Genomic DNA, 24,565 nt, shown 5'->3' on the forward strand with positions numbered 1-24,565 from the left:
ATGCGTCAACCAGAGACATAAGGAAGGCCGCCTCCTTTCATTTTGGGGTATTATATAAAAATGGCAGTCAAGATTTATATGGGGTTTTCCCCTATATGAAGAAATGATGGACTTCAGAGTACCGAGAATGGTCATCTCCAAAGGGCTGGGGAAGGGAGCTATCGAGAACTTCAGTCTCAGGCAAGGCTACTGTGCAGCACCAGGCCTCTCGGGATGGTGGAGAACGGCCTTGAAGAGCAATCCATTGTTCTCAGACCCAGAACACTAGCTTCACCAGGAAGAACTAGGAGTGGAGAACTTGAAATTAACATGAAAACTCTCCTCTCTGCACACTCCCTGCAGCATTAGACGCAGCTCAGCCCAGCTCACAAGAGCTGGTTTCACTCTTCCTCCCATTTCCTACTAATTCGTGTATTAGTCAGAACAGGGTCACTGCAACAAGAGCATAGATCTTCATGTAAATCAAAGAAGATGCCAGATACATTCAATTATGTTTTTGGAGGGAGAGGAACAGTACTAAATCTCTCCATTTTATTAAGTTTCTGACATGAAAGCCAGTGCTTGATTGCTGGATATACGCAAGAGTTAACATGGAGCTGCACACTGGTGAGAGGAAACTGCTTTTGAGAGCTACCATCATGTTGACAACAGAAACAAGAAAGGGCCAGGCACTTCTAAGAGCAGCCAAGAAAACTAAGTTCCTGTACACATTCTATGCCCAACAGTCCCTTCCTGTCAGCCACAGGGTCAGGTCCAGCAACTGCTAATCTGCAGCCCAAGCTCGTTTACCATCGTTATAAGATAGCAGCCTTCCTTTGAAACAGACACAGACACAGACAGACAGACAGACAGACAGACAGACACACACAGACACACACACACACACACACACACACACACACACACACACACACACACACTGGATACTCACAATAAGCATTGTCACCAGGAGATTCTTCTTGGTGACCTGGGCGTGGGAGAAGATGTAGTTCAGTACGGTGTTCATGTCACTTTTGTTCTCTTCCCGAAGGGCGAATACACATTTGTCGTAGTGGCCTACAAGTGGTAAAGAAAACGTCCTCACCATGTACACATGAAGTCTCATGCTTACATGCTAACTGGCTGTTTCTTAATACCTGTACACAGTTGATAAACAGAAGAAACACCTTAAGAATTTTTTAGAGGGATTTAGACCAGGGATCATGAGAACCCAAGTATAAACCTGAGTTCAAGGTTGAGCCCTACTTCCAATTCACTAAGACAGTCACTTGACTCTCTGGGTCTTGATTTTATTTAAAAAATTAAAAAGGAACGGGATGCAATTTTAAAATACAGGTGGGGCAGGTGTGACTCCCATCCCACTTTTTTCCTTTCATGATCTTATTTGTTCTCCTGGAATAACTTCCTTCAAAGAGAAGGTTCTGCTCCTTAAAACTCACAGTCAAGGGCGCAACAGGTACAGTGTTTGCCTTGCAATCATCAGTTCCTGGTCTGCCCAACATGGTGGTGTTTGCCTTGCAATCATCAGTTCCTGGTCTGCCCAACATGGTGGTGCAGGTTTCAATTCCCAGAGCCCATTTAATCTGATTGGTGAGCTCCAGGACAGTGAGCAAAACAAGTGAATGTCATTTCTGACCAGCAGTTGTCCTCACACCTATACAGGTACACACACTCACACACAGGAACATACATACACGTAGGCCACACACATACAATGAATTAACAACTAAATTGAAACCATGAATCCTGACAACCTTTGAGGTCTACTCCAGCTTGAGCACCTGGTTTCACATCCACCCTAAGTAACAAGCACTGTTTAAGCTAAGGAATTATACTTATCAATATTCATAAGTGAGTCTGCTATATTGGGAATCAATATTTCCACTGTAACTCCAGGAAAAAGGAAGCAAGGCCCAGGAATTCCAAATCCAAACCATGGCATACATGAAGGGGAGCCTTGCATGTGCTCAGGTTGCAGAAGTACAGCTCTGGTGCTTGCGGCCTTCTGTAGAGCACCAGAAGCAGGTTAATGCTGGGCAGGACAACCTTCTGCAACAGAGACAAACTGACACTCCACTGCACATCTACGATTCGTGTAAGCGAAACATGGGTCTTTACAAAGTAGATTGGCTACAAATTAAATTTCCAAGAAAGGAAAACTAGTGCTTACATTGTTGTGGTCCAGAATTTTATTTACAAATTGCAAAAATATAAAAGGATTATCACTCCGTTCAGATTCTATGTTAAACTACAAACTAAAACAGTGATGTTTAAAATATATCACTGTATTTTCCTAGAATAACATTTGACCAGGGCAACCCTGACTTATCTGTTTTAAATATCAGAAATTAACATAAATAGTATTTTTCAAAATGAAACTAGTATGTTTGGAAAACACTAAAATATACTAGCTAGAAAACAGCCAATGTAATAAAAGATCCAATTTTGATAAAATGGGAAATGTTTAAAAAGTGGTAGCCCTTAGGCTAGAGATGTTGCTGAATGGTCGAGCAGTCGGCTAGCATGTTCAATCTCCAGAACTGCTGCAGAAAAAAGGAAGAAAAAACTGTTGTATTTCCTCCCACTGAGACTCAGCTTTGCAATGGTGAAAGAAATCCATCAGGGCAACAGTAATTATTAAGAGCAGGGGAAATAAAACAAACATATGTACCTGAGGTGAGGGACACAGTAACAAAAACAAAAGAATAACAAATAGTCACTTTAAAAGTAACTATTAACTGTGACAGAGAAAAGAGGAGGGACGATTGCCCAGTGGTTAAGGCCACTGGCTGCTCTTCTAGAAGACCTGGATTTGATTCCTAGCACCTAAATGGCAGATCACAACCAATTGTCAACTCCAATTCCAGGGGGAATTGGATGCCCTCTTCTGACCTCCTCAAGTATGAGGCATGTATACATTCAAACACACATTTACTTTATAAAATAAAAATAAATTTTTATCAAATTATTTTATGCACATGGGTGTTGACTGCATGTGTTTGTACACCACATGCATACAGTACCATCGGAGGCCAGAAGAGGGCAGCAGATCTTGGGAAACTGGAGTCAGAAATGACTGTGAGCTGCTCACCGAAGGAGTGCTCAGAATTGAACCCAGCTTCTCTTGAAGAGGAACCAGTATGCTTAACCTCTGGGCCAACTCTCCACATTTTATTTTTCTTTTTAAACACTTGTTTTTTTTATAAGGTATTTCTCCAGCCCAGGAAAAAAAGAACCTTATAAATAATATAAATGCTTACATACAATAAAATACATACTAAAACTTGAAATGATACATATATGCCATTTCAATTTTTATATTAAAAAAATTATCAAGATCCTCCTGCTTCAGCCTCCCAAGTCCTGAGATTACAAGTATACACTACCAAGCTCAGCTTGAGAGAGAGGAGAGAGAGAGGAGAGAGAGAGAGGAGAGAGAGGGAGAGAGAGAGAGAGATTTTAAAAGAATATTACTTTCGCCAGGCAGTGGTGGCATGTGCCTTTAATCCCAGCACATGGGAGAAGTTAGGCAGATCTCTATGAATTAAAGAGCAGCCTGGTCTACAGAGCCAGTACCAGGACAGCCAGGGCTACACGGAGAAACCCTGTCTTGAAAAGCCAGGAAAGAAAAAAAGCACACTGATTTATTTTTATTGTATGTACTTCTGTGCCCACTGCATACATGCAGAAGCCCAGCATGGAGAGCAGAGGCTGGGATGCTCTAGAGCTGCAGATGGCTGTGAACCCTAAGTTAATACTCTTACTGTTGAGCCATCTCTCCAGTCGCCACACCCTCTCTTTAAAACAGGCATTTCTCAGTATTTGGTCCAATGCTGGCCTTGAATTTGGCAATCGTCCTGCCTCTGTCTCCCAAGTGGCTTGCTACTTGTATTCTAAAGAAATGATTACTAAGCTGAATTTATAACGAGTCTTTCATTCTCTTTATGTTTATCACTTGCTATTTCCTGGTTTGGGACTTGATTTAAAAAACAGAAAAACTACGTATTGATTCATTTGTTTATATGTGTTCCTAGGAATCACCTATTTTCAGTGCTATATAATATTCCACTGTAGGATTATCCTAGAATAAAAAAGCCATTCTATTTGTATATATTTAGAGGTACTCCCTCTGCTTTCTTTTATTTTTTTTTTCTACTATGACCACTAGTGACGCAACACAGACCTTATATTTTGGAGGAAGATTACTAGGCTAAAGAGCATAAATAGAAACGCAGCATCATCAAAGACGCACTAGATATGGATAGGCAGTTTTCTGAGGCAGTCACGCATGCCATTTGCATTCCCCCCAAGAGGTGGTAGAAGATCATAATGTGATTGTAAAACCCGTGACTTCTGTAATTGGTAATGGGACCAAGCATCTTCTTGAAGTTTATGGATAATTTGTGCTTTCTCTTCTGTGAAACACCTTTTTCTCTCTTTTGCCCATGTCTCTATTCGATTGTCTTTTACACACTAGTACTACTCCCGTCGTAGGTGTAAATGCTATAAATAGCTCTTTACTTTATGGCCTGGGTTCTTGATTTCTTAGCAATACACGGGATGAACAGAAGTTCCTGAACAGACAGAAGTATCAGTTGTTTCCTTTATACTATGCACTTCCTGTTGGTAGTACGATTAACTCCTCTCGATCCTGAGGTTTTAAGGATACCTTAAATTTCATCCTTTTGTGTTTTTGATAAACATTTAAGTCTTTCCTTCACCTGAAATTGGTTCCGAGCATCTGAATGAGACAGGGCTGACGGGCTCACTGTCTTGGTATTGTTACTGATGCTTACCCTTTTCCTCATGATCACAGTGCCTGCTGTATTAGGAAATGAATCACGTGTGTATGGGTCTGCTTCTGGGTCATGTGTTTCTTTCGTCTATAACTGTCCTTCCACAAATGTCACAGCTGTTTAGCTAATATGGCTTCATAGTAAAGCTTGGTATCTCATCCAGCAAATACTTTCCGACTTCCATTTCTTTAGAAGTACATTTTGTTATTGTTTGAAACAGGGTCTCACTACGGCTTGCTGTAGAGTCCAGTCTGATCTTGAATGAACAGCAATTGTCCTGCCTCTGTCTTCTGAGTGCTAGGATTACAACTACACCTATTTTATCTTGGCTATTGCCAGAATTTTGTTTAAATGTCAGAATTAGCTTGACAGATTTTGGGAAGATCCCTGAAAGGTACTTACTGGAATGTCAACAACTGACAAGTGAATTCAGGGAGAGCCAGTGGCTTTGTAACAAATAGTGTCTGCTGTTGACGTTGACCTAGGTAGTCTTTACCATTGTTTATTCATTAGAATCTCCTCCAGAGAGGACTGCACATTTTCGTTGTATTTTTGCCTTTATATTTCATGGGTTTTAATTGAGATTTTCGTTTTCTAAACAATTACTTACTATAAAGAACTCTTTTCTGGTGGGACCTAGTAGCACATGCCTTGAATCCCAACATTTGGGAAGCAAAAGCAGAAGGATCTTCTATGAATTCAAGGCCAGGCTGGTCTTATATATCGAGTAGCAGGTAGGCAGGGCTATAGAATGAGACCTTGTCTCTAAATAAATAAGCAATAAGTTTTAAAAAGAAACCTTTTCTGAAGTTCAGTTGAGGACTGAACCCAGGGCCTCGGGCATGATAGCCAAGTGCTCTAGTCTAGAGGAGCCACTTACTTCCCCCATTCCCCACCCCCCACCCCCCCACCCCCACTGCAAATAAATTTTATGTTTGATTTTTTTTCTTTGAGTCAAAGCCTGCCTCTGCCTCCCAAATTAAGGCACTCACCACTAAACCCTGCATGTTTGACATTTGTACTTAGAAATTTTGTTTAGTTTTAAATAATTTAGTAATAAGTCTGGGAGTTCTTTGAGCCTTCCAAGTAGACACCTACGTGCTCATGAGTCCTCAAGCCATTTTACTTTTTTGAGACAGGGTCTCATTAAGCCAAGGCTGGCTTTGAACCCTGATACTCCTCTGTCTCCACCTCCCAAGTCTTGGGATTTCAGCAGAAAGCCATCTTGCTGTAGAATTTAAATCGTTTTCTTAACTTACTGCAATAGCAAGGACTCCCAGCACGATGCTGTGTGGACACAGTGACACCAGAGCCTTTGTCCTAAAGTAAATGCTTTGAACATTTTGCCACTACGTATGACGCATCACATGAAATGGCTGTGGGTCTGCTTAACACAGGGTAAGGATGCAGCTTATTGATTTTTACCCCCAGACCATGGAAAGAAGTGGGGACTGATACATAAACAGGAAAAATGTCACGTCATTCTACACTGAATTTTGTCCAGTTTCCCAATATCTTGAGACAATGACCCTGTTCATTCTTTCTTATTTACAAGAACATGATAAATTACATCATTGACTGCCCCTAAATTCATCAACCTGGCTTTTAAAAAAGCCTGTTAACATCTACTTGTGGAATTTAACTCCACGGAGAGTGGAGACATCTTTTAAATGATGCAAAAGTGAACAGAAGAGATAATTTTAGGTGCTATTTCAATTTTCTGGTGTTACACTGCCATCTTGTGGTAGGATGCCATACATGGCACTATGCAGCTTTAAAATCGTAACCAAGGTATTTCACTTTTAAAGAGTATCCATCATTTAGTGAAGCTCTTCTGAGAAAGCTAGGGATAAATTCCACCTAAGTGGCACAGTAAAAAGCAGGGGAGATTTTGAGCTTCTCATATGCCTGTGGTTCAAGCCTTGGATTAGCTGCCGAGAGGCAAGCTCTTCAGGCAGGGAATTTCAATTCCAAGTTGGTCATCACTCAGCTAACTCTGACTACACACAGCCAAGAAGATGTCAACAGAGAATGCCAATCGCTCCAAGAACAATTATCTCAAACCTTCCTCAGAAGCACACTGAAGTTCCAGCTCACACGCTATGTTTTGTCAGTATTCTTCCTCATTCATGCTGGTAAAGTATGGAACTTTTAGTTTTTAAGGGGATTAGTGAGAGAAGGAAAAGCTTGCTCTTGGGAAGTGCTGGTAAAGCACCAACTGCCTTAGCTCTTACATGGTATTTTAATCAGAACTACAAACGTCCTTAGACATCCGCAGGATGAACGTACCATTCTGAAACTGTGTCTCTACCCGCAGGTACTGCCGGAGCAGATCCATCACCACGGCCTTCATGTGGCCACGGATGCCACTTCGGTACCTGTGAATCATGACAGGGCAACACCATTAAATGAACCCAGAGGCCACATTTACTCTCGAGCTTGTCCCTTGAACTGCTTTCCCTCTGAATAAAGGGCAGACCTATAGCCTATATTTTCAGGTTGAAAATTATTAATTTCAATTATAAACTGAAAAGTAACTTCAGCACAGAGGAAAACTTTTATAAAGGAAAGTAAAACTAGCACCCACCACCATACCACCCGACTCCATACCGAGATCTGACACAGCCTGACTTAGCTCCTATGCTGAGCAGAAGTTATCATCACGCTTGAAATGGCTAAGGGACTTTTGAAAAGGTTTAAGTATCTTAAAGTTGAAAATTTTCTAGATAACTTTTTAGTTAAATACCTAGATCCATAAAATATAAAGAATAAATATCATGTTGGAGTCTACACTAGAAGAAAAATTAGGATCTTCATCAAAACAGCAAATAAAAAGAAAACAACAGAATTTGGGGGCCATAATAACTGACAGAACATTATAAAAACAGCAGAAATAATGAATGAGTTCAGTCACAGATCTAAGAAGTAATGCACTTTCTGAGAGATAAAGTACTTTCTTCTCTCTGAAAGTCAGATCAAGTAAATCTTTACGCCCAAGTAAAGGAAAGAAAGTGTGAGAGTCTGGGGGCCCATGGGACTACCTCTGCACCAGCTGGACAATGCTCTGGGTGTTCATGAAGAAGACTTCCCGCTCCGATTTCCGATTCAGTGTAGCTGCATGACTATCTAGGATGTTGGCAATCTAAGGCAAAAGAAATAAGAAGAATGAAGCCACTCCTGCCAAGGGGACCCAGTGCTCACTCCTCTGCATCAGCACCACTACCAAGAGTCTCCTTGGTTACAACATGACAATACCTGTCTCTAACATGCTCTCAGTACTAGTAAATTAGTACAAGTTTAGACACTTGCTAAAGAAGCAAGCAATTTCTAACTTTTTTCATCCTTTCCCAGACAGACTAAGGACCACATCACAGAACTAAATTTGGCCAGAATGTGATGGGCAAGAAGTTGTTTAAGGTCAAAGCCCACACCTCACTCCTGGTCCCTTACTTGTCCACCTTTATTCCCCACGTAACCATGCATCGCAGGTAAAGGGCAAGGATGCTGCTGAGGTGGTCGGGAAGTGTCAGACAAACACATTATGATGTCCTGGTTGTCAATCTTACAGAAACATGTCTAACTGGGGACTCTCCCTGAAAGCACAGTGATATGGAATACATACTCACAGCACTTTCTTCATAGTGTGAGATATTTTACAGTTCCCATATAATGACTCATATCCTGAGGCAGGTTTATGAAGGATTCAATGCTTACGATGGTAAAATCACAGACAGTAAGGAGTAGCCAAACAGAGAGGCCTCCTAGAGCATGAACTCTAGTGGCCGCCAGTGGAAAATGATGACAGTGTTACCCCATAAATACCTGCTGGCTGGGAAACTGACACAGGACCGATGTGATGTTGCTAGCATACTGAGCCATTTCCTTCTTAATAGACTTCTCCACGTTGAGGGGGATCCGGCCAGAGACACTGGTCATGATATCCTGCAACTCTAGAAGAGGCAGGGAGGGGTCTCTCAGAGTCTTCATTAACCGTTCTACCCAGTCCTTTACCTGCAGAGAAAGAAATAATCAAATGGGATACAAAGGCAACACAAGTCCCCAAATGAAATCAGATCCCTGAATCTCCTGCACTAGAGTGCTGGTGCTGCCTTCTAATTTACTCATTTCACGTGAACGTGTACCACATGAGTGCCTCAGGGTTACACATGGTGTGACCCACCATGCTGGGAGCCCATCCTTTTCAAGAGGAACAAGTGCTGTAGCCCTGAACCATTTCTCCAGCCCCTGGTGCTTACTGTAAAACTACAGCCTAAACACCAAATACTACCCGGTTTGTAGTTCAAAGGAATAACCCCAAGTAAATGACAAAATTAAGAAGCAAAGATTTAAAATGTCAAGTCCAGTCAGGCCTGGTGGTGCATGCCTTTAATCCTGGCCCTTGCAGGGCAGAGGCAGTCAGGTCTCTTTGAGTTTGAGGACAGCCTTGTCTACATAGTAGTGAGTTTCAAGATAGCCAGGGCTACATAGAGAAACCCTGTCTCAAAAAACAAACTTCAAGGCCAACAAAGAAAGATGGGAAGATTACTGGTCAGATAACTTTTTCCTCCTAAAAAAATTCTCCATGAGCCAAGGGTATAACTCAGTGGTACAGTGATTGCATAGCACGCTTGCTTAAGGCCCTGGGTTTGATCCCCAGCATCAGAAAGAGGAGTGGGAGAATCAATCTTAAAAAAAAAAATTCCTCCTGAGACTGAAAACTCCTGTGGAGAATGACATTTGTACATCCCCTCCCCAAGGGAGTGACTCATACCTTGCTGCTGAAGAAAGGGTCTGGAAGACAGTATCCATTCATCACATTGACCAGGTTATCCAGGACATAGTGGAAAACTCGATGGAGCTTCTCGCCTCGGAGAGCTGTGCTCTGGATCTGGGGCAGACTGCCCGTGTGAAGCTCAGCCTGTGATCACAAGACACCATCGGTCATTACCTTCTACCCTGGGCACAAATACCACTGCAATTCAAAACTGAGACATCCCTTTATGACTTTTCTGGAGAAAAGTCGGTGGAAGAAACACTATGAGAAAAAGACAGAATCTTAGCTTTATATTGGCTAGTGCAAGCTTCAGTTCCACAATACTGTAGGCACAAATATAAGGCATAAAATTGGGAGGAACAAAAAAATGATTAAGAAAATGCTAACAAGAAGCTAACAAGTATGGTGGTACATACTTGTAATCCCAAAACTCTGGGAGATAAAAGGTAGGAAGAGCAGGAATTCAAGATGGACACAAAGGAAGGACAGGGCCTGGGGAAATGGCTCAGTGGATAAAAGCACTTGCTCAGGAGCATTAGCTCCTGAATTCAGATGCCTAGGAACCCCAGGACTCCCCTACAGCACTGTGCTTGTGGGTGTGAGAAGCAGGACTGCTAGGAATTGCTGGAGGCCAGCCTAGCTCCAGGCTCGACAAGAAAACCCTGCCTCCAGGGAACAGGGCAGAGCATGATAAAGCAGGACACCTAATGCCCTCCTCTGTCACACATACATGCAGATAGCACATACACAGACTCTCACACATGTCCCCCTCTGTCACACATACATGCAGATAGCACATACACAGACTCTCACACATGTCCTCCTCAGACACACATACATGCAGATAGCACATGCACACACTCATACATGTCCTCCTCAGACACACATACAAGCAGATAGCACACACGAACCCTCACACAGATGCAAAGTATGAGGGACGGAGGCAAAGGATGGGAAAGGTCAAGGAACCCACAAACCAAGCTTCTCCAAGCTATCATGTTCTTCACCCTTAGAGCAGTTTTTAGTGCCCTCCTCCGCACCTGTTGAACTTTACTGGGATTGTCCAGCTGCATTTTGGCTATCACACAGCCTGGGTCAAGTGCTGCTCCAGGTCGCTTGACATAATGGATGCAGCCAGATTCTACAGCTGTCAAAGTCATTACCATCTTCATTACCTGTAATGAAGAAGTAAGTTAGAGCCTGACCTCCCTTTAAGGACATGAACAGTTTAAAGGCCAGTTTTCCCCATCATCTCAGTTGGAAAACAATTTAATACCCCAAATGGGAATCTATCAAAATCTCCAGTGAAATACTAAGGCAATTGGTAAATTTCTCAGAAGTATATCTACAGATTAATAACAGATACTGATTCCTTCCTGTATTGCTTTTAGGTTTTTGTCTGTTCTCATGGATTGTTTAGGCCAAAGCTTGCTTTGTAGCTGAGGATGACCCTGAACTCCTGACCCTCCTGCCTACCATGTGCCTAGCGCTTTTCTAACTTTTAAATACATTTTGCTGCTATTTGTGAATTTACCCCTTCCATAAATATATATGTGTATGTATATATATATGTGTGTGTGTGTATGTATATGTACATATATGTATTATGTACATATATATAAATATAAAATATATTAGAAGTGATAAACTATCTATCCTAATGACAGCACATACATTTCCCACACTTTTCCTTCACTTACCACCAGCCCAATAAGTTCACCTTCTAAATCTCTCAGAAACATTTTCTCTTGCAGTGTCTTTGCGAGAGGCTCTCCCCATTTCAGGTCTAGAGTACTTTTTAAAATCTACCATGAGATGTGCCTTCATGGCATTTACCTCTGATACAGTCCCCAAACCATCACCCTAGAGACTAAATCTCATATCATTTTGTCCATTTAAAACCCGTCAGTGATTGCACATGGGCTTCTGGACAGTCTTAGCCTAGGTTTCTTGAAGACTTCCATTTCCTTCCATAGCAACCACCTTTACCTGCCCTCATATCAAACTTTAATCTATCCTCAGTCAGTTCTCACACAGCACACTGTCCTGCTTCTGTACTTCGGGGTGAGGTTAAACACTGTCTCCTGCTCATCCTCACCTGTCTAGCTTTCTGTCTCGTCTCTTCTTGTAGGACACCTTTCCTTACCCCACACCCTCTCTCAGGTAGGATTTGGTGACCTCCTGTTCTTAAACTTCATCCTTCATTACACACCTGCTACGCTCCCACTCTACCTATCATATGTTCTCTGTGCAGCCAACAGTCAGCATGACACCTGTCACTTAGGACTATTGCTACTATAATTGTTAAAGCTCAAACTTCTTTACTGTCAAAGAAAAAATAGTGATATTTTTTATTGTTTTTAAATTCTTAAATTGGACAATTCACATGAAATGAACTGACGATCTTTCTGTTACTTTCGATCCAAGTCTACTCCCATCAACCTACATTCCCTCCCATGACCAACAGCCCATTCCCCACCCTGACCTCAATCTCTGCATAGCACTGGCCAGCAAACACATGGCCTCCATCTTCCACAATATACTGGATTAACTTCCCAGCAGACGGGGAGCGCATTACAGACGGGTCATTTTCCTTCTCAAACACACAGGTTTTATTGCCAATTGTGATTCGGTATCTAGGAGATAAGTAGAGCAGGCAATTCAATAAAGCACTCGGGTTATAAAAAAATGAGAGAAAAGGTCAGTCTTAAAAACAACAAAACAAAAGCCACACAGAAAATGTTATCATACATATAATGCAGACATGTAAAAAGGCATTCACTGCATCTTTGTTAATAACTTTTACATTTTTATTTATTTCATTTATGTGATTGTACTATGTGTGGGCACATGCAGTTATGTAGGTCAGACGACAACTTGTAGGAGAGGATACTGTTCTTCTACCGTGTGAGTTCTCAGGGACCAAACTCAGATGTCAGGCTTGGCAGCAAGGGCCTTATCCATCTAGCTATCTTGCTGGCCCTTATTTTAGTACCAATCTTCAGTCAAAAGTTGGAATGAATAAATTATGATATATTCATATCATGGAATATACTATATACATTAAAAAAGAATATTTATACAAAAATACAAAGATAATGATAATATAACTAATATCCCCTCTCCTTTCTTTTTTTTTTTTTTTTCTTTTCTTTTTTTTTTTGAGCTGGGGACAGAACCCAGGGCCTTGCGCTTGCTGGCAAGCGCTCTACCACTGAGCTAAATCCCCAGCCCCCTCCCTCCTTTTCTTCTTCCTATTTTTCTCTCTCTGAGGGGACCTCACAATGTAGTCCAGTCTGGCCTCGGTCCTCTTCAGCCTACTAAATGCTTAGTTACAGGCATGAAATACCAAGCTCAGCTATAACTAACATTCCTGGAACAATAACTATGCTGTAGGCAAAGTTTAAGCACTTCAAGTGATTGGTTCATTCAATTCTCACAGCAGTATGGCTGGTGTGATACACTATGTGTGTGAGAAAGAGATGGGGAGGTATGCAGAGAGGGAGCTGAGAATGTACTGCAGTTGGTCCAATGCTTGTCTGGCATGTATGAAGCTCTGGGTTTAATCCCCAGTACCATGTAAATCAGGTGTGGTGTGTGATATGACCTCAGCACTCAGGTGGTGGGAGCAAGAAGTTCAGAAAGAAGTTCAAGGTCGCCTACACAAAGCAAGATGTGAGCTATGAGACTGGAGGTGGTGGGGAGGGGAGATGGCTCGTGGATAAGAACACTTGCTGCTCTTGCAGAGGACTGGAGCTCAATTCCCAGAACTCACATGGTGGCTCACAACTACCTGCAACTCCAGTCCCAAGAGATCCAACTCCCTCTTCTGATCGCTGCTGGCTCCTGCACACGCACAGTGCATGTACATATAATACTCAGGCACACATAGAGTAAATAAATATTGATTTAAAGAAAAAGCACAAATAGTTTTAACAGATATTTATTTCTGGATATATTTAAAGGAAAAATAGTATGTACCTTTATGAATTCTTACATTCATTCATGAAATTCTAATAAATACACAAGACGCTATCAATTGTGATCGTTTATTTCAGGGGGGAATTACTTCTCATTGTCCAGCACACTGGAGTGGAGATGGACCCTCACTAAGTTGTATGTGCTGGCCTTAAACTCCTCGGGTCAGGTGAGCCTTCCCTCAGCCTCCTACTTCCACCTGCGTAGCTGAGACTTGAGGCACAGAGTCTAATACCCAGTTTGAGACATGTTTACAATTACAAACATGTTTGCACTCTAAAATTTTAGGTATGCAAAGCTTTAAATTGTTTAAGTATATAAGCTTTTTTGTTTTTAATTGAAAAATGAGTATGCCAAAAGTAAAAATGAACAAAAACAAACAACCTGTGAAAAATCCCAGGAGCTAATGAGTAGTAAGAGAAGAGTTAATCCAACAGCAAACAACTGGGCCTCATCACTCACCTGTCTACCTCCTCCTTCATGTATGTGGTGTAACTGCTGCCATCGTAGGACAAGAGCAGTCCACCATCACTCAGCCGGTGCACGTCCACTTCCACACACGAGCCGTTCATTATCACCACGTAGGAGTTGGGAGACTGCCGAGTCACCTGAAGTAAACGAGAGCCAGAAAGCCGAGCCGTGATCCCTTCCCAGCACAGCCTCCCATCCAGCTGGAGCATTTACAGGACAGGCTAGGTCGTCTGTCAGCCAGAGTGGTAATGCTAGTGCACCTGTCCTGCTGCGAGCACACAGAGAGCGTCGGCTGCTTTTCTCTGTTCCGGCTCTCCCCTGCCTCTCCATACTTTTGGAAGTATGTCACAGTGAGAAATAACTGGATAGGTTTTCATAGAATTGCTAAATACTGATTGATTCCTGAGGCTGACAAAATGATGGCTGTAATATTCCAATCCGTAAACAAAAGTGAACTTTTCTCAGTCTCTCAACCTAAGAAAACTAGTTTTAAAAAGAGAAGAGAAGATAGAAACTAAGGTGTAGACTTCGGTGGGGAATGCATACCTTAAGTACATATTTGATTCCTTCATAGATAAGTTCAACATCTACTGTGTTCAGAAGTGTGTGAGCAGGAAGGACTTGACCCCTGAAAGAATGACAATATATGACATACTTATTTCTATAGAGTTCTAATAGGTTATAAAGAAATCTCAAAGGTTATTGATTGTGATATTTCCTGAAATAGTAAGAAGAGGAAAAACCTAAATGATTGTTTGTAAAGGATTGATCATGTTAATTATGAAAAAAATACTGAAATTTCTTTTCTACATTTAATCGTGGCAAGATACACAAAACATACAACTTACTGTGTGGAATGAAGGAAGCCCGAGTGTGTGGAGCTCTGAGCGAGTGTGTGAGTGTGTGGAGCTCTGAGCGAGTGTGTGAGTGTGTGGAGCTCTGAGCGAGTGTGTGAGTGTGTGGAGCTCTGGCTGGAATCTGGGCAGGGTGTGTGTGAGTGTGTGGGCTCTGAGGTGTGTGGTGTGGAGCTCTGAGCTGGGCCGGGTGTGTGAGGTGTGTGGTCTGGCGGTGTGGTGCTCTGTGAGCGTGGGCTCTGTGTGTGTGTGTGGAGCTCTGAGCCAGGAGTGTGTGGTGTGTGGAGCTCTGGCGGAGTGTGAGGTGTGTGGAGCTCTGGGCCCAGCAGGTGTGTGGTGGAGCTGTGTGTGAGTGTGTGGAGCTCTGGCTCTGGAGTGTGTGGAGCTCTGGCGAGTGTGTGTGAGTGTGTGGAGTGTGTGGAGCTCTGGCGTGTGTGTGGTGTGTGGAGCTCTGGTGTGTGGAGCTCTGAGCGAGGTGTGTGGTGTGGGAGCTCTGAGCGAGGTGTGTGGAACTCTGAGCGGTGTGTGAGTGTGTGGAGCTCTGGCGAGGTGAGTGTGTGTGTGTGGAGCTCTGTGTGGTGGTGTGTGGGCTGTGGGTGTGTGGTGTGTGGAGCTCTGTGTGGGTCTGTGTGGGTCCAAGTGAGTGTGTGAGTGTGAGCTCTGGTGAGTGTGTGTGTGCTGACATGAACACAGAAAGGCCAGGACCAAAGCCTCACACTCATTTCGTGGGAAAATGGCAGAGCCTTCAATGGGTGAAGCTCCGAGAAACGGAAAAGCCTTCTTTTTCTCCTAGGTCCTGGTGCAAATGTTGGCAGTGCGTGCAGAACCTCCACCACAGCTTTCTCCTCAGACATTCGCAGCCTGAAGATAGTTCCCAACAGATACCGTGCTGCCAAGATTGCCTAAGCCCGCATCTCTCCTTGATCCAGCTGCTTCCCTGTTTATCCGCGTGTACTAAGCCCGCCTCCTCATTCAGCTGTACGCACAAGCCCTCCTTTCTGTCCAACTGTATTTAACAAACACACTGAGTGCCCGGGATGCTGCGGCTTCATCATCAAGAGCCCAGTTCACCCGAGTCCAGATACTTCTATCTGTCTGTGTTTGTCTTTTCTTTATTCCCTCAAAGCCCACTCAGGTCCAAGCCGATGGAAGCCATACAAGGACATAACGATTTTTATATGTATAGTAGTATATAGTCTAAGTCACACCACTGTTCAACTGTTTAGAACGCTTTTACTTAGCAAAAGGTAGCACTCTGTTAACAGTGACTGCATTTATATAAATGTCTTCCTAGGACCTAGCATGTTCTGTTTTTATGAATTTGACTATTCATGATACCTTTTGACACTAAAATCATAGTTTATTTTATTTTATTTTTTTTTTTGGTGACTGGATTATTTCACTTAGTCCAAACCTCAAAGTTCCTCTGTGTTTTAGCATTTGCTAGAATGTCCTTCCTCTTTAAGGTTTGATAATATATCCTGTGATGTTTATATACCCACCACTGTTTATCCTATTCATCATGGATGTATGGCTTTACTACTGTGCAGTGCCTATGAACAGCACTGCCATGAAAATGTATGCATCTCTCTGAGAGTCAGCTTTCACCTCTTTTGGTATATACAGAACTACTATAGCTGGACCACTATAGCAATTTGATTCTCAATTTTCTGAAGAATTTTAATACTGTCTACCATAGGGGCTGCATTGTTTTACATTCCCCCCAACAGGGCACGGGGATCCCAATTTCTCCATATCCTTGTCAAAACTTGTTATTGTACAGTTCTTGATGGCAGGCACGAGACTGAGGTGATAATTCACGGAGTTCCTGAATTGCATTTCCCCAAGATCAGTCATGTTAAGCATCTTCTCAAATCCATACAAAATATTACAGTCATTAAAAAGAAGCTTTTCACATAGTGATAAGAAACACTAAATGATATTATTAAGTGAAAACAAGCCAAGTGAGAAGAGTTAACTAATGGGCATGGTGGGCTGTATTTATGCACAAATATGCACCAGAACTAAAGAAAGAGGCCAAGAATCTGAGATGGTGTGGAAGGGGTTGGAGGGAAAGAACATGGGAGGAGCTAGATGGAGAAAAGAGAAAGGGGTAATGAGATTATATTTTAATTAAAATTTAAATTTTAATTAAATCTTAATTTAATTATTAAATTATAATTTTTTAAATCTTAAAAAAAAAGAATAAAATTAGGTTTAAAAAGAGCAGGAGAAAGCTGGGTGTGGAGGTATACACCTTTAATCTGAGCACCAGGGAGGCAGAAGCAGGGCTCTGCAGTTAAAGACCAGGCTGGTCTTCAAAGTGACAAAGGGCATACAGAGAAACCCTGTCTTGAAAAACCAAGTCAAAAGAAAAAACAAACTATTATTATTATTATATTACTATTATTTATGAGACAAAAGCAGAAGGTAAGAGATAAACATCACATATATGCACCAGAACTAAAGAAACTTAAAGAAACCAGTAATATGGATTGGCTATAGGGAAAGACACTGGATTCCAAGAAACAAATTAATAGGTGCTCTTCCACTATGCGTCTTTTTGAAACATAGAACATGTGGATCTATTTATTGTTCTTTAAAATGAACTTGCGAGGCTTAGTGGCTCACTGGCACCTAAGTCCTAACACTTACGCTGAGGTAGAGCTGGCCCAGGCAGCTGGGTTCAGGAGAACTGGCAGGCAGACTAACTCAGCCAGCACACAGGCCCAGATCCAGGGCTCTGCATCAGCCTAACCCAACATCTACCCAATCTACGAGCTGCTGAAGCTTGTCAAGGGGACAGTCCTACAGAACCAACGCTGCAGGATCTAATGACGAAATGCAGGATCTCCAAGATGTCAGGCAAGGATCTAGTGTTGATGCATAGCGGAAGCCAGGGGCCCTGAACCAGATCAATGACTCAGCAATGAGTGCTCGAAAGTAAAGCTGTGTGGGTGAAGAGGTGCGCTGTGGGACACACTGCGACACCCCACAGCTTCCCCATCAAGACTTCATAAAATTATGCGCTATTTTTAATTTTCTTTTAGGGAAGAGGGTGAAGGGCAGGTATGGAGGGACTGGGAGATGACTTCAATTGGGGCACACGATGTGAAATTCACAAAGAATCAACAAAAAAGTTTAAAGAAGAGTAGGAGGAGGAAGAGGAGGAAAAGGAGAAAGGGGAGGAAGGGGAAGAGGAAGACAAGGCAGAGGAGGAGGAGGAGGCGGCAGGAGCAGCATCAGCACTCCTTTAGTCCCAGTGGTCTGGAGGCAGAAGCAGGCAGAGCTCTGTGAGCTCGAGGCTAGCCTAGTCTCTACAGTGAGTTCCAGGACAACCAGGGCTACACAGTAAGACCTGTCTGAAAAGAAAAAAAAAAATCAAACCAAATTATGCCATGTACTGTGGCATGTGCCTATAACCCAAGCACTGGTGAGGTATAGGCAGGATTATGAGTCTAAGGTCAGCCTCAGCTGCATGTTGAGTTTAAGGCCAGCCAGGTCAACATGAAACTGTCTCAGAATATGCCTTCCCCAAATAGCAAGTTTATAAGATGAATTAAAAATGGAATGTTGGAACTGGAGAAATGGCTTAGCACTTAAGAGTGAGTGCCTGCTGCTCTTCCTGAGGACCTGAGTGCAGTGTCCAGAACTCACATGGAGTGGTTCACAATTGGATTTTAACTCCAGCACCAGAAGTATCTTCTGGCCTCTGCATACACAATACATATGTGGCATGTACAGACACACATAAGTTTTGTTTTGTTTTATTCCTTTTTAAAGAACATTAGGCTCGATGGGTTGATATATCTATAATGACAGCACTCTGGAGGCTGAGGCAAGAGGACTGTGAGTTAGAACCATCCTGGGTTACTTAGGCATTCAATGCCATCTGATATATAAGGAGAATATCTTAAAACAAGACACAACAATCTAAAAGAACAGTAAAGGATGTGTTAACGCATTTTTACATGCATAGGGAATCCATTTAACTAGGTTAGAGATGCATGTTGAGGACTGGAAATGAAAGAGAATGGACTGGTGAGGGGGCCACGGTGTGCAGCGAGTTCAAAGTCAGACCTGGGGATTAAGATTTGAGTCAGAAAGGAAATGCAAGCTGCTGAAGGCTTTAGTGCGTGAGAGTAACATAGCGAGATGTTTATCACAGGGCTTGAAACCTCAGTTCAATTTTCAAAATTTTGCTTCTTTTCTTCCTTTCAGAGACTTTGAAAGGGGGCCGATATAAGTCTAACAACACAGAAGGAAATAAAGTGCCTGTGGTTAAAATGCTTGGATGGGATTAGCCCTTTGAACCATTCGCCTAGGGACTTGGGCAGAGATTAGTCTCTGGAATCAACATACAAAATTAGTTCAGCTTCATACATGTCTGACCCTCCACTTGAAAGACATTCAAGGTCATCTTGACTATCAGTCTCAATTATTACTTCTTGAAATGTGGTATAGTTAATTCCAGAGATATTTAGGGTTTGAAGGTAGGGGAAAATGCTGGATTTTATCACCATGATTTGGGGAGCCTTGCTCAGGGAAGTGTATTTGGTGCAGTTGGGCTTCAGTGTTTAAAAACTAGATTAATCTCGGAGCTGAGGAGATTCCTGCCATAAAGGCATGAGGGTCTGGGTTCCGATTTGCAGCATCTATGGAAAAGCAGGCACAGTGTCTAACTCCAGCACTGTGGTGCTGACCATGGAGGAGGCTGGAGTAGTGAAAACAGACATGTGCTGGGAGTTCATTGGCCAGCAAACCTAGCTGAATTAGAGAGCTCCAGGCTCAGTGTCTGAGAGACTGTGTCTAAAAATGAACTGAGACTAGATGTATTGGTTGGTGTACACCTTTAATCCCAACACTCATGAGGCAGAGGCAGGAGGATCTCTGTGAGTTGGAGGCCAGTGTCTCATAGTCTATACAATGAGTTCTAATACAGCCAGGCGGCATAGAGGGACCCTGTCTCAAAAAATAAAATCAAAAAGGAAAACAGGAATACAAATAAACAAACAAGCAAACAAAAAACCAGTCAACCAAACCAAACCAATAAAAATAAAATACAATCAAGAAAGACACCTAATGTCAACCTTTTGGCTTCCAACCACATGTTTACACATGTAGGTCTATGTGTACATACCCACATGAACACTTTCATAACAAACACATACACACTTACAAAAAAAGAAACAGTGACCTACTCTCCTGAGGCATTCTCCCTCTTTCCTTTGTCCCCAGTGCATGAATAACAACTAGAAATCATAAAGTGCCCGTAAGTTGCAGAAAAACAAATGGACCTTTGAGCTATAGTCCAGTACTCAACATTGGTTGGCTAGCATGGACACAAGAACATAGATTACCTCTCTAAGGAGTGAAGGAAGTTAGAGATGCTATTCCTCAGGTTCACATCTGCCACATGAAGAGCCCCACACACAACTCCCAACATGGTGTCAGGACGCTCTGCCTAAAAAGAACAGAGGACAGATCAAAAGCATGGTCACATGACAGCACAGCCACTCAAATAAAACCAAGATCAGAAGCATCCTTATCTCCATCACTATGAGCCAAGCATGGTGGTATACACCTGCAATCCTAGCACTTGGGAGGTGGAGACAAGGAGATCAAAGGAGTTCAAAGACCATCCTTGACTTGAGGTTGAAGCCACTTTTATTTTGCTATTTGCCTGCATGTATGTAAGTGCACCATGCATGTGCCTGGTGCCCCTAGAGGTTAGAGAGCAGCATCAGGTCCCCACGAGTTACGGGTAACTATGAGTCACCACATAGATACAGAGAACTGAACTCAGGTTCTCAGGAAGAGCAGTAAGAAAGGACAAGTTATCCTTCCAGCTCCCATGAGACCTTATGAAACACTAGGGAAGGACTGGGTGTAGATAACCGACACAAGTTATTCAAGAAAACATAAAGCCAACTGTTCTAGTTCTAACCCTGTCATAAACTTCCTTCCTTCCTTTCTTTCATTATTGTTAGTAGACAAATGATATATATATCAGTACTAAAACTTACAATGTAAAATTCTATAGTTTTAGAATAGCGATTTTAACTGCATAGTTTATTGAGATGTATGAAGTTTGGGTGTTGTTAACTGTCACATGAGGTAATTTTTAATTGCAAGGTTTTTGATGATAAACTTTTAACAACAAACAAAAAATTTGTACATTTACCTTTAGAATTTGAGGAAATTTTTAAAAATAAATTTCCTTCTACTCACTGTAAAATTTCATTGAGCAGATCAGACCAGCTCAAAAACAGACTTTTATGAGAAGAAAAAAAAAGAGTCTAAAGTACAAAGATTTAACGAGTGAAAATTTATTAAGAAAACAAAATGGAACCAGGTAGTGGTGGTGCACATCTTCAGTCCCAGCCCTTGGGAAACAAGAGGCAGGAGTTCAAGGCCAGCCTGGATTACAATGTGGGTTCCAGGACAGCCAGGACTACACAGTAGCCGCCAGCCTGATGACCTGAGTTGATTCCCGGGACCCACAGAGTAGAAATGGAGAGAACTGACCCGGGAAGTTGTCCTTTGACATCCACAGGCAACCCAGCATGCACTTCATAATCAATCAATCAATAAATGTAATAAAAATGCTTTTCAAAAAAGAAAGAAAACAATGTGTTATGCAGTCAAAATGTTGACCTTGAAACTTAGATGAATCTAGTAATTTAACCAAATTTATAAAAGTGAAGCCAGCAGGATAGCTCAGAAGGGTAAGGGAACTTGACCTCATATTGTAGGGAGAAATTTGACTCGCACAAATTGTTCTCTGAGCCCCACATGTGCTTATCCCTCCCCCACAGAGACTGTGTAGTACATGCACAGGAACTTTCTTTTGACGTGTGAACGATAGATGCGCATTAGAACAAGAAAAGCTACATTCCCAGCCTGGAACTAGAACTTACAAAGTGCTAAAAGCAATCTGCATCCTAGATTTTTCCAGGTAATAAGGAGCCATTTACATTGGAATCAAATCCCATCTGATGCCCAGACCTGAAGATGACAAAGGCCTATAAAAGCCAGTCCCAAATGCCACTGAAAGCAAGAGGAGGAGCACACACCTGCACTTTCTCTGCAATCAGTCTGTCCAGCCAGCCAGTGTCGATTCTGTTTAACTGAAAGCTTTCTGTCTCCAGCAGCTTGATGAGGTATTCTACTGTAGTTCGAAAGTCACCCCGAATAGACAGCTCCTTCAATGCCACCACCATATTTCTAGGGGAAGAACAGAAAATAATGTTTCTCAATCATTTGAAAGAATTGTTTCTTTTCTTTTTTTTTTGAGTCTTAGCAGAAGGACAGATAGTTCCAAGGACAGATGAGGGTACAGACCTAAGTCTGCTCATTGTCACATACTCCCGATAGGAGAGCTTCCAAGAAGTCAGGACACAGAAGTTTTGATTGATATTACCGTAAGGGCACTGGCAAATCATAAACAATTCGCTACAAAGAATACAGACAGACCCACTCTTTGATTTTCATTGTTCTATCATTTATTGCTGACTAGCTAGAACCAGGGCAGCACTTATTTTCTACATCCTAACATCTTATCAGACTGGCGTTGGCTGACACAGTTGCATGCTTCTGTAATGCCTGTCTATAAGCCCAATGTAGTCATACTTGCTCACTACATAATAAAGCAATTGCTTTTCTTTCTTCCTCTGGATTATAGTACCGTGAGGACACAGACTCTATTTGATCTTTACTGTATTGACAGGCCCAGCATGATGGTATCTATTGAGTGTGGTAAATTTATGATTGACTGGAGAGAAGGAAGAACAAAGCAAATAATAGTGAGAGGCAAATCTGCAGATAGAAAGGGAATATATGAACTATATGGTTATAGTTCAGGGGATATAGTATTAACAACATAGATATGTTCCTGTTTTCATGGTATTTATATTATGAGAAGTAGTGTTGGATGTGTGGGCTAAGACTATTACAGAGTAAGATCTAACAGTCAACCAAAGAGTACAGATCAGATGCCACAAAGAAAGCTCTGAGCTGAAAAAAGAACTTCTGGTACAGTATCAGGAAGCAAATATATTGCAGAGACTATCTGACTATGCTAAAAAGTGACCGAGTTTGTTTTCTTCTATAGGGAACTGTACAGAGCAGACCAAAAGGGAGTAGTGAGAATTCTGACCAAGGCTTTGGACATATCCTGTAGAATAGATACAATGGTCTGCTTGATCAAGACTGAAACAAAAATGCCAATAGAGGTCAGCCTGGAAGCATAAATGAGACACAGCAAGGGAAGGGGAACTGTCTAAAATGCTCGACTCATGTCCCAGTTAAGTGAAGTAGCCACATGAAACTTCTACAAGCTGGCTTAACGGGTTAAGGCACCTGCTGCCAAGGCTGATTACCAAAGTTCGATTCCCAGAATCCACATAGTGGAAAAACAAACCCTGCAGGCTGTACACACACACACACACACACACACACACACACACACACACACACACACACACACACACACACACACACACGGCTCGTGATACAAACATGCAGGGAAAACATTCATACACCTAAAATTAAATAAAAAATCTGACAGCAATAATGACAACACAATCTCTTAAGAACACTAACAAATACTAAGGGAATACCCATCTGTGTGCAGCTGCAAGGGGAAGCGAATACTATTAAATCGGGGCATCGGCAACACACCGTTAAAGCCTTAGAGAAACAGAAAGAGAAGTTTGAAGGTAGCTCAGTGGCAGCGCACACATTAAGTCCTATGTTCAGTCTCTAGCACCACAAAGAAAAGCAGAAAGGAAGGAAAAGGAGCAGGAGAGAGAAGAGGAAGTGGGGAGGGAAAGGGGGGAGGGAACGCAGGGAAGGAATACAAAGAGGTAGATGAACTGATTTTTGAATCTAGGAAAGATATTTTAAAACATATACTAATCAAATTACTTCCTAAAGCCCAACTTTTATGCAAGCAAAACTGCTGATAATTTGATATTTATAATTAACAGAATATTAATATTTAGTATGTCATTTATATTTTTGTAAACTATTGACTACTTTAGAATAATTATTTTATTCTCTTTTCATAGATCAAGTAAGATTTTATTATTTTAAATGTCAGTATACAGGCTGGAAAGATGGCTCAGTGCTCCTCCAGAGGTCCTGAGTTCAAATCCCAGCAATCACATGGTGGCTCACAATCATCTGTAATGGGATCTGATGCCCTGTTCTGGTGTGTCTGAAGACAGCGACAATGTACCCACATACATGAAATAAATAGGTGAATCTTTAAAATAAATAAATAAATGTCAGGACACCATGGGACTGGTGATCAATAACGTTAAATATCGGAAAGTGCTAAGATTGCATAGTTTAAAAGATTAGCACCAGAAACACCAGAAATAAAAAATGGTAAGACTATGAGATGATTAAAATGCCAAAACCTTGATTCCACAAGGCATACATATATCAAAGCAGCATGTGGTATACCATTAAATACATAGCTACATATATGTGTAGGTATATATACACACATACCTTTATATACACACATGTAAGTTTTACCTGTCAAATTAGAAAATTGAATGAGTGTGAGTTGCTCACAGCTATATAATGAGGCCCTGGATGAACACGCAGAACCTAAGGAGCACTGTATACTACCTACAACTTACTTGATACCAAATTCATGGTCAAGAATCTGCCCTCTCCCC

General features: G+C 41.9%; 1 protein-coding gene across 1 annotated transcript in view; it reads right to left on the reverse strand.

Moving 5' to 3' along the window:
• Positions 1-24,565, reverse strand: part of Acaca (acetyl-CoA carboxylase alpha) — a 259,500-nt gene that overhangs the window by 124,651 nt on the left and 110,284 nt on the right. The window contains exons 15-25 of the mRNA XM_032914502.1: positions 21,950-22,100; positions 20,234-20,337; positions 14,566-14,647; positions 14,011-14,156; positions 12,056-12,206; positions 10,611-10,745; positions 9,568-9,714; positions 8,619-8,807; positions 7,838-7,938; positions 7,086-7,174; positions 932-1,056 (exon numbers count right to left, since the gene is read on the reverse strand). Coding sequence (XP_032770393.1) covers positions 932-1,056; positions 7,086-7,174; positions 7,838-7,938; positions 8,619-8,807; positions 9,568-9,714; positions 10,611-10,745; positions 12,056-12,206; positions 14,011-14,156; positions 14,566-14,647; positions 20,234-20,337; positions 21,950-22,100 — 1,420 coding nt within the window. The remainder of the gene's footprint in view (positions 1-931; positions 1,057-7,085; positions 7,175-7,837; positions 7,939-8,618; positions 8,808-9,567; positions 9,715-10,610; positions 10,746-12,055; positions 12,207-14,010; positions 14,157-14,565; positions 14,648-20,233; positions 20,338-21,949; positions 22,101-24,565) is intronic.

Source organism: Rattus rattus, chromosome 9 (assembly GCF_011064425.1).
Source record: "Rattus rattus isolate New Zealand chromosome 9, Rrattus_CSIRO_v1, whole genome shotgun sequence".
In the NCBI taxonomy this organism is placed as follows: domain Eukaryota; kingdom Metazoa; phylum Chordata; class Mammalia; order Rodentia; family Muridae; genus Rattus; species Rattus rattus.